General features: G+C 42.5%; 1 protein-coding gene across 1 annotated transcript in view; it reads left to right on the top strand.

Moving 5' to 3' along the window:
- EXT2 (exostosin glycosyltransferase 2) overlaps positions 1–19,343 on the top strand; it is a 127,272-nt gene that overhangs the window by 14,662 nt on the left and 93,267 nt on the right. Inside the window, exons 4-7 of the mRNA XM_033119158.1 lie at positions 860–976; positions 11,423–11,618; positions 13,416–13,555; positions 16,292–16,385. Coding sequence (XP_032975049.1) covers positions 860–976; positions 11,423–11,618; positions 13,416–13,555; positions 16,292–16,385 — 547 coding nt within the window. The remainder of the gene's footprint in view (positions 1–859; positions 977–11,422; positions 11,619–13,415; positions 13,556–16,291; positions 16,386–19,343) is intronic.

The following is a 19,343-nucleotide window of genomic DNA, read 5'->3' as shown; positions in this document are numbered from 1 at the left end:
GGTGTGATATACACCTGCTTCCTTTCTCTGATGAAGTGTCATTATACTACTTGCTGGATCCAATTAAAACAGTGTGTTAACAGCTTTCTGTTTAAGGAGTATAAAAGCTAGGACATGTAAACTGCAAGAGAAGCACTGAAGGTCCAATTTTGGATTCTGCTTCCTGTGCAGGGAATTGGGTTAATAAGACTGAGTAACTGGAATGGATGGTGATTGCTGGTGGAGGCTACATGATTGATACGTAGCTCTGGGATGACAGTATTCCTATTCCTGTGCAGGAGTTAAAGAGTAGGGTATGACTTTTGGAAGACGTGAATGGGGTCTGAAAAAGGTAGCGGAGGGCTGTTCAGAGGGTGTCCTCTGGGCTGTGATATATTTTAAAAAATGGAAAATAAGGGAAGACTACTTAGGAAGAGTAGTAATCCTTAAGACTAAGACTAAGTAATCCTTAAGACTAAGGCTGGTGACACAGGGAGAGAATGCAGCTGGAGTCCAGAAGATGCGAATGTAAAACAGTTAGCACAGCATCTGTAGAAAAATGACTCCGTAAACATTAGCTGTTGTTGATATTAAGACTCAATCATAGCAGGTTCTTGAATAATGTCATTTCGTTTGTTATATAATGTCATTTTGTCGACTTCGTTTCGTTATAACATTAATGAGACGCTTAGGAACTTAATTCTTCTTTATATCAGTTAGCGTGTAGTAAAACTGGGTCCATTATGTGTTGCTTGCTTCAAGTCGTAGAACCTACCCACGACGTTACGTGAGGACTGACTTACTGTACTCCTATCCCTTTCCACAGAGCCTATCAGAATGAAGGCCTTTCTCATTGTTTGACAAAATGTTTTGCTTTCAGGGCTCTGTTGGCTGGTGGTGGCTTTTCTACATGGACTTACCGACAAGGCTACGATGTCAGCATTCCCGTGTATAGTCCGCTGTCAGCTGAGGTGGACCTTCCAGAGAAAGGACCAGGGTAAGGTGCATTCAGCACAGCCAGGGCCAGCATGGCAGGTATCACGGCAATCACAGCATCGATTACAGGCCAGGCTCCTTGAGTCTGCCAGCTTTCCCACCCACCCCAATCCTGTTGATCCTTCATTGTTCTCTCTCTCAGTAAATTGACACATCTATCTACCAAGCTTGCCAAATCAGGAATGTACGCGGTATCCTTAAATCCTTTCACTCCCTTACTTCAATATCAAAAGAATAAGTCCTGTTGACTCTACATCCTGAATATTTCTTAGATCTGTCTACTTCTCCATCTCTTCTGCCCGTACCCTGTACCAGCTTACTGTCATCCCTTCCTTGCGTTGCTGAGATGGCCTCCTATTTGGTTTCCCGGCCTCTAGTCTCGCTGCCCTCCAGTCTGACTTCACATTGCCCTTAAGGATAAAGCCCAGATTCCTCAAAATGTCTTTCAAGACCCCCTATCACATGACCACTGTCTCCATCTCTAGCTGTTTTTTAATAATTTTTTTTTTTTTGGTAGTTCTTACAATGAGCTTTACTCTCTCCATTTTTCCGGGCTACAAAACTCTCTACTGATTGGAAATCTTTTTCCTTGTTTTCATCAGACTAATGACCGGCTAGGTTTCCACTTGAATACCTCTTAATCGAAGGGCACTTGCTTAGCCCCTGGATGACCCTTCTGCTTTATGCTCCCATCGCAGCCTGCACTTCTGTACCACTCATTAGGCCCTGTTGTGATGAGTTGCTCAAAGCCTCTCTGCTTTGGATTTTGTAAGTGCCGTGAAGTTGGCGCCAGGTCTGTTTTTTAACTGCCATGTCCTCTGTGCCTGGCACATAATTGGCTCCAATTTTTGATATGTGAGTGAGTAAATGAAAAGAGCTGACAGCATGGATGCAAGAAGCATTTTGGTCTCCTCTTTCTTACTGTAAGGTATTTAAAGTTGTGCTAGTACACGGTGAGAATCTCAGTGAGCTTTAAACAAACCTGATGACAGTAACAGTATGCTTTACATATGTGCTAAGGGCTTGTGTGTGATGGTGACTGATTTGCATATTGCCACCCTAGAAATGTCATGCTGGCTGAGGATTAAAAGCCCACACATAGCATTTCTTCTCAGAAATGAGTCTCAAAGCAATAGTTTGCTTACAGAACATTAGAACCATTCTCAAAGCAGCCCAAACTTCCTCTTACAAGCCATTATGGATTAGAGAAGTAAGAACTTTTCCAAGCTGAAGACATTTCTGTCCTGTGTGTGTGTGTCCTACCATGTGGTCCGAGACCAAATTCTGATCTTGCTTTAGATATAGCAAATTACGTGTTATTTAGACAGTGTCTAAAGCTCAGGTGAGATCGAAACATCTTTTCCTCTATCCTTAGGCAAGTGCAAAGAAGTGCAAAGAAAAGACTGGATCTTTCATGAACTTATTGCTTAGGTCAGCTTTCTGAATTTTTTTCTGTTAGGGGACTCCCAGAGCTGACTTAATGTATTTTATTATTGACACATAATTCATATACAATAAAATACACTCTTTTAAAGTATATACCATTCAGTGAGTTTTTTTAAAAAATCGAGATATAATTGACATATAACATTGTGTAAGTTTTAGGTGTACAATGTGTTGATTTGATACAATTCACTGGTTTTTAGTATATTCACAAAGTTGTACAACTGTTGTTATCACTACCACCTAATTCCAGAATATTTCATCACCCCCGGAATAAACCTAATACTTACTTATTAGCTGTCGCTCTCTATCCCTGCTCTCAAACTTCATACCTACTGCCCCCAGCAACAACTACTAATGTACGTTGTCTCTATGGATTTGCCCATTCTGAACATTTCATATAAATGTAGTCATATAATATGTAGCCTTTTGTGTCTTCTTTCACTTGGTATAATATTTTCAAGATTTAGCTATCTCGTAGCATGGAATCAGTACTTCCTCCCTTCTTGGCTGCATAATATTTCACCAGATAGATATACCACATTTTGTTTATCCATTCATCAGTTGACAGACATTGGGGTTATTTCCACTTTTTAGCAATTATGAGTAATGCTATCAACATTTGTGTACAAGTCTTTATGTAAACATGTTTTTAATTCTCTTGGATATATACCTAGGAGTAGAATTGCTGAGTCATGTGGTCAGTCTCTGTTTAACTTTTTGAGGAACTGTCAGATTTTTTTCCAAAACGGCTGTACCATTTTACCCACCAGCAATGTATGGGGGGTTTCAGTTTCTCCAAATCCTTGTCAACACGTGTTACTGTCTTTTTTATTGTAGCCATTTTAGTGGATGTGAGGCGGTATCTCGTAGTTTTGATTTGCATACCTCTAATTATTAACGTTGAGTATCTTTTCATGTGCTTCTTGGTCATTTATATAACCTCTTTGGAGAAATGTCTATTCAAATCATTTGCCCACTTTTAAATTGGTTTTTAGTTTTATTGTTGAGTTGTGAGAATTTTTAAATATATTTTATATACTAGACCCTTATCAGATATATGATTTGCAAATATTTTCTCCACGGCTATAGGTAGTATTTTCACTTTCTTGATAGTGTCTTTTGATGCACAAAAATTTCTAATTTTAATGAAGTCCAATTTATTTTTCCTTTGGTTGCTTGTACTTTTGGTGTCACACTTAAGAAAACATTGCTTAATCCAAGGTCATAAAGATTTACACCTGTGTTTTCTTCTACGAATTTTATAGTTTTAGCTCTTACATTTTGTTTTTTGACCTATTTTGAGTTAATTTTTGATATGGTGTGGGGTAAAGGTCCAATTTCATTCTTTTACTTGTTGGATATCCAGTTGTCTTGGCAATACTTGTTGAAAAGACTATTCTATTCCCATTGAATGATCTTGGCATGATTGTTGAAAATCAACTGGCCACAGGTGCGTGGGTTTATTTCTGAACTCTCAGTTATGTTCCATTGGTCTGTATGTCCTTATGCCACGACCACAGTGTCTTAATTACTGTAGCTTTGTAGTAAGTTTTGAAACTGATAAATGTGAGTCCTCCAACTTTGTTTTTCTTTTTCAAGGTTTTTCTATTTTTTTTTTTAGTTATTTTCATTTCAGTTTTAATTACTTTTTTTAATAATGCAACTTGAATAAGTACAAATAAAAAATGATCTAAACTCTGCATATACAACTACAAAACTAGAACATTTACGCATTAAATACAAACAAATCTACAAAACTAATAACATTCAGGTTAACATAACATGATAGCTGGGGCTTTTTCTTTGAAACTGAATTTTCTCTTTCCAGGTGAATATGGAGTTAATTACGGTTTTTTGGGGTTCAACATGCCTATACTGCTGCATGCTGGGTGATGATGTACTTCTCCCTACCTCTTTTATTATTTGGACAACCGGAAGCTTCCTTTTATATAGCATATTGTGACATCATTTATCTTCATCTGGTACAGCTGCATGATTCATATTTTCCCACAGCATTTTATTAATGAATATCTTAAAGCAGACAACAAAGTTTAAAAAGTTTTACAGTTGCGTTCTTAATAAAATGTTAATTTTGGAGTTGCAAAAAATTTTATAACAGATGTATTCCCATCACTTAGATTCTGGCATTAGCATTTTACTATCCTCGCTTTACATGGTTTACATTATAAGTCTTCCTCTTTTCTCATTAGTCCACTAAATTAGTCCACTAAATACGAATTTGAACAATGAAAAATTTTGATAGTATTCATCACTAAATATGAGCAAAATATATGCCTATCCTTTTTTTTTTTTTTTTTTGGCTCATCATCAAGATGAAAATACAAAAGTAATTCTTATAGAGAATTTGTAACTGGAGCAAATGATGTGTAGTTCAGTGGCATGCTTTGAGGTTGGATTTCCATCAATTGAAAAAGGGTGACCTGTGTTAGCCCCGCTGGTACCCTTTCGGGTGGTACAAGCTTTTGGCAGGTACCTAGGATTTTAATTTGGCATATTTATGAAGCACTAGATAGGAATAACTATAATAAATCGAGGAAAGTCAGTTGAACTTTAAAAAAAGATTTATTCCTGTGCTTGCTGTTTTTGTGAATATTTACTCAAATTTAAATCAGTTGTGTGATTTTGAAAATTTTTCTAACCCTTTGCCTTTTTTCCCTTTTTTTCTTTATTTCCCTGAAGTTGTTCCGGAAATTGTTTTATTCAGTTCACTTCAGTTCAACTCAAACTTTTATCGAAGGCCTATTTGGACCAAGTATGGCTAGTAGGCTGGTGGTTCTCAGCAGGGGAGGACAGTTGATTTTGTCCCCCTGGGACATTTGGCATTATAAGGAGCTATTTTTTACTGTCACGACTGAGGTTGTGTGTGTCAGGAGTCCCTACGACCACCTTCGATTTGCCAGGAGGACTCACGGGTTAGCATATAGGTGCACTCATGCTATGATTTATTACAGCAAAAGGGTACAAAGCGTAGTCAGCAAAGGAAAAAGGTGCATGGGGTGAAGTCCGAGGAAACCAGGTGCAAGCATCCCAGGGTTCTCTCCCAGTGGTGTCACACAGGATGCGCTTAATTCTCCCTGCCACAAATTGTGACATGTGTGAAATGTTGTGCAAAGGAAGCTTGTTAGAGACTCAGTGCCCAGGGTTTTTATTAGGAGTTAATCACATGGGCAGTTTGTGCTTGGCATGTGCCAAAATTCCAGACACCCAGAAGGAAAGCAGGTGTTCACCATAAACCATGTTGTTTATACATACGTCTGGGCATCGTTCTTATCAGTTCTAGGGATGGTGGGAAATCTCCCAAAATTGCAGTTCCCAGTCACCAGCCAATTGCCAGCCTGTCAGAGGATAACAGTCAGGCCTGTGATGTTAACTCTTCTGTGCAAGGTGCTCCTGGCATCTGCTGGATGGAGGCCAGGGATGCCGCCAAACCTCTGCAATGCTCAGGTCAGCTCCCCACAGCAAAGAATTACTGGGTCCAAATGTCAGCAGTGCTGCTGTGGAGAAAGCCGGGGTCAGGCAGAGAGAGCCAGTGAGGAGCAGGTCTGTGAGGTCAGCTCAGCTGCCTCCGGGCCTCTGTCTTTCCTAAGACCGCTTGAACTAAACTCTATTTATTATCTATAATCTCTCTGGTATAATCTAGCTCTCTTATATTAGTTTAAGACTCTTAATTCCCTTCAGATGTCTTCAGATGTAATCCAGGGAAGAAAACGTGCTGAAAAGAAGAGATTTGGTAAACATAGGAGAACAAATCACTCTGAACAGTCAAAATTATTTTCACAGATTTAAATTGTTATATTGGTAGTAGTTTTGTTAGTAACTTAATCTGATTAGTATGTATCGTTAGACTGAAACTGAGATCGTTTACTAGGTCGCTTAAGGTACCGGTTCGTTTCTGAAGTTCTGTGGTTCAGTAACTAGATAGAGTATCTTCTAGTGTATTAGAAGTCTGAGCCACGTTGCGCATGATTCTCCCCCTGCTGGCCAGTTGGTGGATTTCTGCATCTCCCCTTGGACCCACATTTCCCCTCCGGCCTGGCCTGCAGTTTGGCCCTGCAGCTGTGGTGTTTCTTTTGTAAACCACACTCCCCTCCCTCCGCACTCCACCCCCCAAGAAAAGTCTAAAAAGAAAAATAAGGCGAAGTCGGGCTCCGGACTCATCATCCTTTCCAGAGACTTGGGAGGAGGCAGGGTGGGTGACCGTATGGCAGCATTTTGGATTGTTGCTCTTTGTGAGAGTTGCTTTTTAAGGGAATTCCCACATCTCTTGAGGGATCCAGAGTAGCGAGAGCTTTGTTTTTATTTTTATTTTAAATCTCTCTCAGTATTTTTTCAATGGGAAGCTGAGGGTTGCTGCTATTGATAGCTTCTCCTCACAGCTGTGCTGGCCTCAGCTGGAATTCTTGTCATTTTCTCTCTAAAAGGAACTAAATTGGGAGTTTACAACGGTTTCTATTGAGGGAGACTTTAAGTTCTCAGCATGATTTTACTTAAACTTAGATACCAGCACTGCTGGGAGGAAACATGAAAGTCATAACTACTAATTTTAGTCCTTAAAAGAAAAACAAATCCGCCTTAAAATTGTGTTTGCTTAAAACTGAAATGGTTGTGCTCCACCAGCCCTGCTCAGGTCAGGGAGAAACAGCATGCAAGCGGGGGGCGAGCCTTTTTAGACTCTTGTTCACAGCTACGCATTTGTGTCAAACATGGAGGAGTCGTAAGAATGGGGATGCAGTGGTCCTGGGGTGCGAATGTCTGACGTAGAACGTAGTTCTTAACAGTGAAATCTGGACTCTGGGCCAGAGTCCTTCCTTACTTGCGAGTTTCTTTGGGCACCACACGTTAACATCTGTATTGATTCCTATATCTATGTAAATGAGTGTCTCTGTCTTTCTCTAAATGTATGTATATTAAAATACATACATTGTATTTCACTAATATTGATATCGCTAATTCCAGCCAATGCCGCAGGAACATTCTGGTTTTCTCCCTTTTCTCCAGAGCCCCCCACACATTGTGTCTTGCTGTCCAGCAGACATACCCTCCCGATGACTGGGGCACCCTTTTCAGCCTGCGCAGGCTCTGGCACTGTTCTGGGATTCCCACATGCCCTCCTAACCTCACTTGAGCTCCAGCGTCCCATGCCTGGTTGCCATAGCTACCTCTACCCCTGAGCCCAGTGAGGAAACCTTAACCACCTTTTTAGGGTTCTCATATGCTGCACTGGGCCACCTCCCTGCCCCTCCTGAAGTAGAAGGTCTCACCCCACAAGGCTTCAACACTCCATGTGGCCACCTGATCATGCAGAAACACCCTCTTCCCTCCAGGACGCCAACACTGTACACCCTCCTGCACGGACAGCATCTTGGAAGCCAACGTGTCCATTCTTACTCTAGACAGCGTACAGCACCAGTTTTATGTTGACAGCTCTACTTAAATATAAAGTCTCCAGAAACATCCAGCAAATACCAGGTACCAGTGTCTTAGGAATTGGAAAGACCTTTAGAGACTATTTAGCCCTAACTTGATACCCGGTATCCCCCAAAATAAGACCTAGCCGGACAATCAGCTCTTTTGGAGCAAAAATTAATATGAGACCTGATATTATATTGTATTGTATATGACCTGGATAAGACCAGGTCATATACAATACAATATAATATAATTACTTATTTTTGCTCCAATAGACACATTAGAGTTGATTGTCCGGCTAGGTCTTATTTTTGGGGAATCACGGGGTACATAACTTTTCACTATAATTCCTTAATGAAAAGTTTTCTGATTTGTGATAATAATAAAAAAACTCTTACAGTCCATTTCATTTTTAAATAGCTTTCTTAGTTAAGGTGGTTTTCCTGCTTGTCTTGTGAGTTGGACTTTACCTCTTTCTCCTGTTTAAACAGACAGGTTTGATTACAGAAACAGTTTGCAGTGATCAGAGTGCTCCCTCCCTGTATGCGATCGTCCTGTCACGAGGTCCTCCCTCTGAAAGTGAATGCTGTCACAAAAGAAAAGTTGTTGAGGCTCAGGGCTGGGAGTAGAATCCAAGAGTCTGTTTCAGTGTCTAGAAGGAACACTTGGCTATAAATATCCAGCGTATTGTTCAATAAATTATAATTTAGGGGGAAATTACCCAGGATGAGGGGAACCAGTCTGTGCAGCTAATCCCAGCTGTCTCCCTGGCGAGTTGCTGTTCCACGCCTTTCTTATCTCCACTGACCTTTACACAGGCCTCTGGGTCTGAACTATCGGCTTGGGTAATTGTATCATACAGACCTTTCTGCAGTGAGGAGGTGACCTGTGTTTGTGCTGTCAGGTACCCACTAGCCACACATGGCTACTGTTCACTTGAAATGTGGCTAATGTGACTGAGGAACTGAATTTTAAATTTTGTTTAATTTTAATTAATTTAAATTTAAATGGCCTGATGTGGCTAATTGCTTTTGGATAGTGAAGTTCTAGGGAATCTGTTTATTCCTTTTTTCCTTCACTGTGGTGTAGGAAATGCCCTTTGCATTTTTTTTTGTTGTTTTTGTTTTTTTGGTTTTTTTTTAGTTCAGAAATTACCAAAATTTGTTTGTACAAAGAAATTACCAAAAGAAGTGGTTTTAAGGATTTAAAAGCAATGTGGCTGTGATATGTGTTGCTCTGTTTTTTGGAGTTTAAGTTTATTTAGCTGATCTGGCTGGGTAGGCCAGTGTTCACCTTCTCCACTCATTGCTCTGTGTATTTGGACCTGAAGCTTCATGCTCGGTTAAAGATGACAACTTCAGTTAGAAAATGATTGATTATTCTTTGGCAGTGGGTGTGTGAACCTCTACATAAGTCTAATAAACTAAAGAAAAATAAAACAATTACCCTTCCTTTCTCTCCAAAGCACAAAAAGGAGAGAGAGAGAGAGAGAGAGAGAGAGAGAGAGAGAGAGGAGGGTTCACAGAGTATGTTTTTGGTTCTTCTGTTCAGACTTGCATCACCTTGCCTGGGGACATTGCCTGTGAATTGTGTAGCCCTAGTATTTTCCCTGGTCTATGCCAGTTAGAGGTAGATTTAAGTAAGTCCTACTTCTGGTTATGATGTATGTTTCGTTTCTTCCTGGAACGGGCTTTAGATTATTTTTTTTGGCAGTAGTCCCTAGTGGCATCTCAACCTACATATAGTGTTTATGCTCTGTAACCTCTCTGTCTTCTTGGAATCTTGCCTTCCAGGAGGGAATTATTTACCATCCGATCTCCCCAAATCTTCCCCTTGATTTCCGGCTTACTAACTTTGTGTTCACATTTTTTTTTGTCTCTTATGGAGATCTAAATGGCACTAGACCTTTGGGAATCCTTTTTTCACTCCATTTTCTTTTTTCTTTTTTTTTTTTTTAAAGATTTTATTGGGGAAGGGGAACAGGACTTTATTGGGGAACAGTGTGTACTTCCAAGCCTGTTTTCCAAGTCAAGTTGCTGTCCTTTCAATCTTAGTTGTGGAGGGTGCCGTTCAGCTTCAAGTTGTTGTCCTTTCAGTCTTAGTTGTGTCGGGCGCAGCTCAGCTCCAGGTCCAGTTGCCGTTGCTAGTTGCAGGGGGCACAGCCCACCATCCCTTGCGGGAGTTGAACCGGCAACCTTGTGGTTGAGAGGATGCACTCCAACCAACTGAGCCGTCCGGGAGCTCAGCGGCAGCTCAGCTCAAGGTGCCGTGTTCAATCTTAGTTGCAGGGGGCGGAGCCCACCATCCCTTGCGGGACTTGAGGAATTGAACTGGCAACCTTGTGGTTGAGAGCCCACTGGCCCATGTGGGAATCGAACCAGCAGCCTTCCGAGTTAGGAGCATGGAGCTCTAACCGCCTGAGCCACCGGGCCGGCCCTCCATTTTCTTTTGAGCAACCTTGCTATCCAGATGTTAAGACTGGTTTCATCTTCTGGTGAAGATAGTTTTTTCCACTTGTTCTCAGTTACCAGTTCGGTCTTCCTAATGTCCAGGTGGTCTTGACAATGAGGGCTCTTTTTTCCTGGAGCTTCTTCATAGCATAAGGATGCCACTCAACAGCCAGAAACCGTCTTTCATCTCTTCTGCTTTTATAGCCAGTGCTGCCCATTCAGTTTCCTTCTTATGTGAAGGAGGCAGCAGCTCTCAGTTCCTTTGCAGATCAGTGAACTCAGATCTAACTAATGATAACGTGTTGATGTTTCTCCCAATTAATCAACCTATCACTCAGTTTCTCTCTTTTTACACATACACACACACATACACACATGCACATACACACACATACACACATGTACAATGTGTGATCAAAAAATGTGAATGTTTAAATTTAAAAAAATTTATTATAGTAAAAGACACATTGCCACTAATCCCCCTGAAAATAGTCCCCCTTGCTTCACACACGCTTATCCCATCGTTCTTGCCACTTTCTGAAGCAGTAAGTCCTCTTTTGTGAGTATCTTTAGTTGCACTGTCGTGGCTGCCTCAATGTCCTGAATCGATTCAAAATGTTTTCCTTTCGTGGTCATTTTGACTTTGGGGAAGAGCCAGAAGTCGAACGGTGCCAGATTCAGTGAATGAGGTGAATGAGGGCACACTGTAATGTTTTTATTTGACAGAAGTTGCCATACCAGACACGACGTGTGACACACAGCATTGCCATGATGGAGGATGAAGTAAAGACGCTCACTGTATTTTTTGATAACACACGTATTTATAGTATGCTCTCTAAGTTTGGCATATTACAAGCATTTCCTCAAACATTCAGAACTTTTCCCAAATAAAATTTTTAACAATTGCATAATATTTCACCGTGTAAATGAGTCATACCTTACCTTCTTACAGTATATACTATTTTAAACATTCAGCAGTGCTATAGGTATAGTTTTCCCAAAAAGCAAGGCATGTGAAGACTGGAGAGAAAACACTGCCATATGTTTAATATCACAGTTTGTCTTACCTTAACTAACATACCAGCTGCAGCTTTCTAGTCACCTTCTTTTCTCCCTTATAGTCCCCGGCGATACTTCGTCCTGTCATCTCAGATGGCTCTCCATCCCGAGTACCGAGAAGAACTGGAAGCCCTCCAGGCCAAACATGGGGAGTCAGTGTTAGTACTAGATAAATGCACCAACCTCTCCGAGGGCGTTCTTTCCATCCGTAAGCGCTGCCACAAGCACCAGGTCTTCGATTACCCCCAGGTGCTGCAGGTGAGTGTCATTTATTACCTCTCCAAAGGCTCAGTAGAGGTCACTTCCATGAGGTAAAACTGACCTGGACAAACAGGCATTTTCTCCAACTGCAACTAGGAGAATTCCCCAGGGGAGAAGAAGCTGTAGTATTGCTTTTTCCTGGATATGCAGATCTTCACATGCTTCAGGGTCTGGCAGGTTGGGCAAAGCTGCTTGGTCTATGAGTGCTCATATTCCTTTCAAATACTCATTTGATAAATTTACAAGAAGCCACAGACAAAGCAGACACACGGATTTTGCTTTTACCCCCATATGCCTAAGCCCGTCCAGAGACATTTTCTTCTTTAAGGTGGCAGTTTGTATTCTCCGTGCTGGCCCACAGGCCACAGTCAGGTTTTCCTGGGAGTGGAAGGTTTTTACTTTTTTTGTCTTTGGTGTTTTGCCACCCTTACCATGTCCTACTGGTAGCACTTAAATCATGGAATGGCAGTACTTCCATAACCACAGGCAAAGCAGTTTTTTGGGGGTGTTTTTATAAGCAGGATATTTGACATTCCAAGGGTATAGGGGCTAAGAAAGGAGACATGAGTTTTGTTCACTTAAATATTTAAAATACACACAGGTTAGTTCAAGGAGAAATATCAGGGAGCTAGTGTGATTTTCTTTTTTTTTTTTTTTTTTTTTAATCTCTGGATTTGAAAGGAGAACTGGCCCATGCTGAGATTGTTAAAATACTTTCTCTCAAAAAGTACTGCATCTCCTCTGGAATGTCTGACTGATAACAGTGGTGATGTGAACAGGAGTATTTATAGTAACCTTTGTCTAGACAGGAAGATTGGTTATCAGCACGAGTGTCCACATCTGGATGCCGACTCTTCAGGGCAGCCTGGGCTGTCCACCTGCACCACCGGGCACCGTGACCGAGTCTCTTCTTTGACTCTCGATACTTTTCTCATTTATCCCCAGAGGAGCTGGGCATATTGAGTTTCTTTATATTTATTTCTGAACTCTCCTTTTCTCTAGCTTTAAAGATGAAATGGTGTCTTTTTTAAAAAAAATCTTTATTCTCCTGAAGAGGCAAACTGGGAGAAATTGAGTGTTAGAGATAGGGCCTTTTCTTATTTTGGTTTACCTGTTGCAACTGTTTTTTCTCCTATATATCTCTTATTTTCCTAAGTATTCCCCACATTGAGGGAATGAATGGGGAAGAAATCTTTTCAGATTTTGCTTTTTGTTCGATTTATTCTTTCTAAATAGAATATATCTGTCTTAATGTGTTTTCAAAGCATTGGATTCATGAAATGAATATCTTCTGTTCTCAGAGCACACTGCTAGATACCTGGGGAATAGAAACATGAAATGAGATTTGATGCCTTCCCTTTGGGGGGTCCTCTAGAGAACCTGGTAATGCCCAGACAAAATAATTCTGTTATAAAGTAGGTTGCAGTAAGTTTGACGGTCAGCCACTGTTCCACGGTGTATTTACATAGTATACTAGGCCTGAAAGAACCCAGTCTGTGGGAAGTCATATTGTTGAGTGTTCATAGGAAGACTCGGGCGTGGGTTTTGAACATTTTCAGAATGTCAACAGTAGAGGCAGTGAAGTAACACTAAAGAGTGGAAACGTAAAACGTTGCAACCAGTTAAGCTTTTCAAGTTTTACTGGTGTGAACTGTTATCTTTTAGCATTTTTGTGTCAGGATGCCTCAGTATTGCTTGGCTTTGGCCCCTGGGAGAACCTCATGGTCTGCGGGATCAGTCAGCGGATCAATGAAACTGGCTTGTAATCCCCTACATCTGCTTGTGTTCCCGCAGGAAGCTACTTTCTGTGTGGTCGTTCGTGGAGCGCGGCTGGGCCAAGCGGTACTGAGTGACGTATTACGGGCTGGCTGTGTCCCAGTTGTCATCGCAGACTCTTATATTTTGCCTTTCTCTGAAGTTCTTGACTGGAAGAGGTTGGTGTTACCCTCTAATAAACTTTACACTAATGGTTCTGCATGTATTAGATTTTAAAAGTCCTCCCCGCCCCCAGTAATGGTAATGCATACCTAAATTTGAGAACTACTCCTTTAGACTGTTTTGTGTATCCACTGGCCTAGAGAAGAGGTTGGCACACTGAGGCCTGAAGGCTAAATGTGGCAGATTGCTGGTTTTTGTAAATAAAGTTTTATTGAAGCACAGCCACACCCGTAAATTTACATATCATCTAGGGCTATTTTTGTGCTACAGTGGCAGAGGTTAATAGTTGCCACAGATTATGTGGCCCACAAAGCCTAAAATATTTACTACCTGGCCCTGGACGGAAAACATTTACCAACCCTTGGCTGAGCGCTGTGGTTCCTACAGACTGCAAATATACTCACCTGGAGAACTTAAAAAAATACCCGGGACTTATCTTCAGGAATGCTGAATTTTAAAGCTCCCCAGGTCTGGTTCGTAGCCACAGTTGAGAACCACTGCTCTGGAGTCTTTACTGAATTTGCATGATGTGACTAGCTAGAGGTAGAGTGTGTCCACATGGATGCAACCTTAGAAACATTCGTAGTGTGCACATGGCCAAATGTAGGTTCTGCTCGGTTATGGCTGTCAGTGCTGTAGTGAAAAGAATAGTCCGAAAGTCTCCTGTTGTTTCATTTTCGTAGGACTTTGGAGGTTAAAAATTATTGAAAATTAACTCCTTTTGTATATACTTCTCAGGCTTGACTTGATCATAAATGCTGAATTGCTTTCTCCTCTCCCAACTTTTTTGATGTTTCTATCCAAGTCTGGTCACCACAGATATTTGAACATTCAGAGGTGCATTCATTCATGTCACATTTATTGGAAATAATTACTGTGAATAATACAGTTTCTGCTCTTAAGGAGGCCAGACTCTGGTGAGGAAGACGAACCAACAATTATAATATCGTATGATAAGTGCTGTAACATGCATGCACAGGGGCCGATAGAAACCCGGAACAGAAGAGGGAGCCTGAAAGAAGAGGGTGTGCAGTTCTTTATTATATCTTAGAGAAGTGATGAGCCACTTCCGGTCATTTACATATCCAGGCAAACATTTTTTGAGTGCCCTTTATTTGCCAGGTACTGTGTTAGGTATCGGGATACAAAGATGATCAAGGTCAAACCTTGCCTGCAAGAAGCTCGTAATCTAGTGGTGGAAGATAGACAAGTATACCAGCAATTACCAAATACTGGGGCGAGACTCAGCGTGTGCTGGGTGTGGTGTGCGGAGAAGAGTGAGTGAGCAGGAGACACACCTTTGTGGCAGTGGTGAGGGCTTCACAGAGGCAGTGGCCCTGAGCTGAGTCTGAAATGGCAGAGAAGTTACCTCCGCCTGGGTAGTTGTAATTATGGATAGGTGGTAGAAAGGCTCTGGATTTCATCAGGAGGCCTGCATTCAGATAACCACCTCTATTACTGGCTAGCTTTGTGATCTTGGCAAATCGTTGCATCTTTTTTGAGCTTCAGTTTTCCCATCTGTACAGTCGAAATCATTTATTTATGTAACAAATATTTATTAAGTGCTAACTATGTGTGCTAAGCAGTGTACCAGGTGCTCAGGATATGCTGGTGAGTGGAACCCAGCATGGTTTCCATCTCAATGGACGAGTCTAGTGTGGGGAGGGGGTTTCAGATTTTAGTAAATTAATTTAAACAAATAGAATTACTGCTCTGCTAAATGCCATAACGGGGAAGTCATGGTTGCGTCCTCTCTTTCCCTCCCCGCCATATCTAATCTGTTAGCAGATCCTGCCGGCTCTCTTCTCTCGTCACTTCCATCAGTTCCTCCCTCGTAAGCCTCTCTTGCTTGGCTTTTGCGATGGCCTCCAGCTGTTCTCCCTGCCCTTGGTCTTGCCGTGTGTAGTTTGTTCTAACACTTTAGGCAAGTGATAGCGTTGGAACATAATCCAATCACACCATGCTTTGCCTAAAACCTTCCCGTGACTTTCTGTCTCAGTAAGAGCCCAAGTCCTTCCAGCGGCCTGGAAGGCCCCATATGCTTTGCTGTGACCCTCCCTCCCCTGTTTCCCTTCTTCTCCTGGTATTCTCCATCTTCTTTACTGTTTGCCAGCCATACTGGCCTCTTTACTGTTGCTGGAATATTGCTGACAAGCTACTTCCTCAGGGCCTTTCCCTGGTTAGTCCTTCTGCCTGGAATTCTCTTTAATCTCAGGTGTTCTCGTGGCTCTCTCACACTCAGGCCTTCCATGTCTGTGTTGCTCACTGTCGTATTCGCCGGACCTCATTCCTAACAGGGGCTCCATAAATAGCACATGCTGAGTAAATGAATGGATTTGGGTATGCAGTGGAGCTCAAGGAGAAAAGTCATCGTTCCCTTGGAGCAGGCAGTGGGGAGTGAAGAAGAGTGTACCAGGTCGGAGGGACTTCACACAGAGGCCGAGCGCTGGGCAGAGCCTGGTGTGTTCGCATGACTGAAGGGGTGCGTGTGGCTGGAGCACCCCGGTGGAGTGGAGGGAGGACGAAAGATGAATGCAGTAGTGAGTGGGAGGTGAGGAAATGGTCGGCCACGAGGAAGGGAGAAGGAAGAGGGACTGCTCACCAGAAGGGGCTTGTGGCTGAAGGAGGTTTTGGGTATTGTTCCTGCTTGTGAGAATTAAACAAGCAGTGTATTCAGAAGCGCTTTGTGAAAAGGGCTGTACTTACATAAATTGTTTTGCCATTGTCTCTAGAGCATCTGTGGTTGTGCCAGAAGAAAAGATGTCAGATGTGTACAGTATACTGCAGAGCATCCCCCAGAGACAGATTGAAGAAATGCAGAGACAGGTAAGAGGCCAAGCAGCCCTGTTGGAGAGGTGACCTGAGTGATGTGAAAGGGTGGCCTTGACCGCTTAGATACAGAGCGACAGCAGCTGAACGCGTGAGTGGGGTTCATTTCATCCACTATCAACCAACTGAACAGAAAAGAGGAGAACAGTGTTAGGTGAGTTGGTCAAATAAGGTTTGATATAATAATGATCAGAGATTTAAAAACACTTCTGAGGTTTTGAGGTCATACCATAGTAGTGTGCTGAGGACGCAAAGCTCAGCCTCTTTGGACGGTGGTTTTCACAAAGCAGGTGATCGTTCTAGTGACGAAGCCAGCCACGGAAGCTGGGACATTTCAGGATGGTGCTTCCGAGTAGCTGTTGACCTTGAGAATGTTGTTGTACAAGCTGGCCTACGTTCCCAGTTCCGATGGCCTCCTCTCCCCTGGAACATTTCCACGCTCCGGCCGCCCTTCCCGGTTTTCTCTTCCACCTTCTGACGCTCCTTTCCCTGGGCTGCTCTCGACCGACGCACTCCACTGTGTGTCCCGTTTAGTCCTGCTTCCCTTCCTTCTCCTGAAAGAAATTTAGTTGGGCTTAAACGTCAAGCAAGTTTTAAAAAAAATGAAAAAGACTATCCTGATGTTGGTAGTGGGCTTGTTTAAAAGTTTTTATTTTAATATTGAATGTCAACTATAATTAGCAAATAGTCACGGGGATCTGTAGTGCAGCATGAGGAACATAGTCACTAATGTTCTAATAACTGTAGTGTCGGGGGGTAGTAGACTTGTTGGGGTGATCGCGGTGTGAGTTACATAACTGATCGCTACTACGTATGTTGTTCTGTATGCCTGAAACTAAAGCAAAATTAACAGTTTTCATTTTTATCAAAACTGTCTGTGTGGGAGATCAGCAGGAGACAGGTTTGGAGAGTTCTCAGCATTGCGTATGTAAGTGTCCCACACATCCCGATTTCGGTTTGGCACCTCCACCCTCAGGCGGAGAGCCTGTATAGCACCTCGCCCAGAGAGCACATCTCAGGCCTCTGCCCAGGTGAGGGCAGGGCGGTCACCTTGCTGTGTGGAATGGGGAGGGCATCTGGGCTTCTCACTGCTTCTTAAATGTATTTCGCTCCATTAGCCCCGCCTTTAGTCCCGCCTTTCAGGTTTTTCTCAGCTGATTTAGGATACAGCTCTCATGGGCCTATAGAGTTGGCCTCCACTTCGTCTTCTGCTAATCAGCTTCCACATTTTGTTGCTGTTGTCTTGTCTCCCATTCTCTTTAGAGTGATCGTGCCTTAATTTTTATAAATTTCCCGTGTCATTTTTGGGTTATAGGAGGGAGTGAAAATTAGTGAATGTGTTCATCCACTCAGTTTATTATAGTACTGAGCTTCTTCAATCCAAGAGATGGCCACAGCGCACAGTGATGAAGTCTGTGGGTTCTTCTCAGGCTGCCGGTGTGGAGAGCCAGCTCGGCCCGTTACTAACTCTGTGCCCTTGGCCAGGAACTTGCCTTCTCTGGACCTCAGGAACCTCATCTGTAAGACATTTGGGCATTTGGATTTGAAAACCAATCACAGGTTGACTTTCGTCTCCCTATAGTTTTTTCATAGCATACTCATGTTTGTTTTAAGTTTCTGGGCTTCCCAGTTGTTTCTTAACTGCTGACCTCATGTGAGTTTTAGTGAATTAGAAAATCAGTCCAGAGATCTCTAGAATCTTGTGGCTCTTATAACTCGAGCAGAAGAAAATGCTCCTGGAAGAGTCCTGGTGTCTGTCTGTGCTCTTTGTGTTTCCTTTTCCGGCATCGTGATTTATTGACATAACTACATAGAGAATCGGCTGTTAAATCAGATACCACCTTTTACTAGACTCTAGTCTTTAAAAAAAACAAGGCGAAAGAACCCCTCCACCTTCATGTTGCGAGAGAGAATCGTTTGGTTTTGGAGCAGAGCACCTTTGGCTAGCTAACAGGAGCATGGCTTAGGAGCCACAGGGCAGCGACGAGCGTGGCAGGTCATTTCCAGTGGCAGGCTCAGAATCGTAGAGCCGTTGAGAAGGGATGAATAAAGGCCATTTAAAACAGTGTGCTTGTAGGTTACTTGGGTTCAAAGAGACATACTTGGAGTCAAAAGACTTGGGTTTGAGCCCTGGCTCCGTCCCTATTAATTGTACGACCATGACAAGTTGCCAAAGCTCCCCGGGCTTTCATTTCCTCATTTCTGAAATGAGGAGGTTGGCTAGATCATCTCTCATTTTTCATCTTGCTGTTTGAAAACTCTTTGAAACCCTTGTCCTTAACAAGAACATTCCTCTCCTTGACAACATTAATGATTAAAGAGTCATCTCTTCTTCCGAACACCTCTAGTCATGAGGGCGTTACCTCCTCTGGGGTGAGTACCCTACATGATGTCAACTTGCAAAAGAAAGTCCGTCTTGGCACTTTCCTGCTTCCCTTTCTGAATCTCTCGTCTGCTTTCTGATGCCCCTTTTCTCTGGGCTACTGTCAAACCTTCTAAAGCACTCCGCTGCCACGTCCCATTTAGTCTTCCTCCCTTTTCTCTGAGTATTCTGTGTTCTAAAAATGACCTCTTTTCTTCTCCCAACCCCAGGTTTCTAGACTGGACTGATCTCAGCTAGAGGTGAGATCATTTGGTTGAAGTCATTCCAGACAGGTATGAAGGATGACTAGGTTCAGCTACTAGATGCCAAGAGCACACCCTCCTCCCAAGTTGTGACAACCAAAAGTGTCTGTCCCCCATGGGACAAAACTGCGTTGATTGAGAACCGCTGTTCTATTGATAGTTAAGGTCTCATCTCTCTAAGATTAGAGAGAGTTCTTCTGTAGGACCCTTTCCAGAATATGCTGGACATTTTGCCCTCTGTTTACTATTCATCAATTTAACCTGACCTTGACAAGAGTAACTGAAAGGACAGCCAGCATACACTTGGTTTGGGAAAGTTCTTACACCTTA

Source organism: Rhinolophus ferrumequinum, chromosome 11 (genome assembly GCF_004115265.2).
Source record: "Rhinolophus ferrumequinum isolate MPI-CBG mRhiFer1 chromosome 11, mRhiFer1_v1.p, whole genome shotgun sequence".
In the NCBI taxonomy this organism is placed as follows: Eukaryota; Metazoa; Chordata; class Mammalia; order Chiroptera; family Rhinolophidae; genus Rhinolophus; species Rhinolophus ferrumequinum.
The sequence above is the reverse complement of the archived record's forward strand: the minus strand, read 5'-3'. Positions and strand labels throughout refer to the sequence as shown.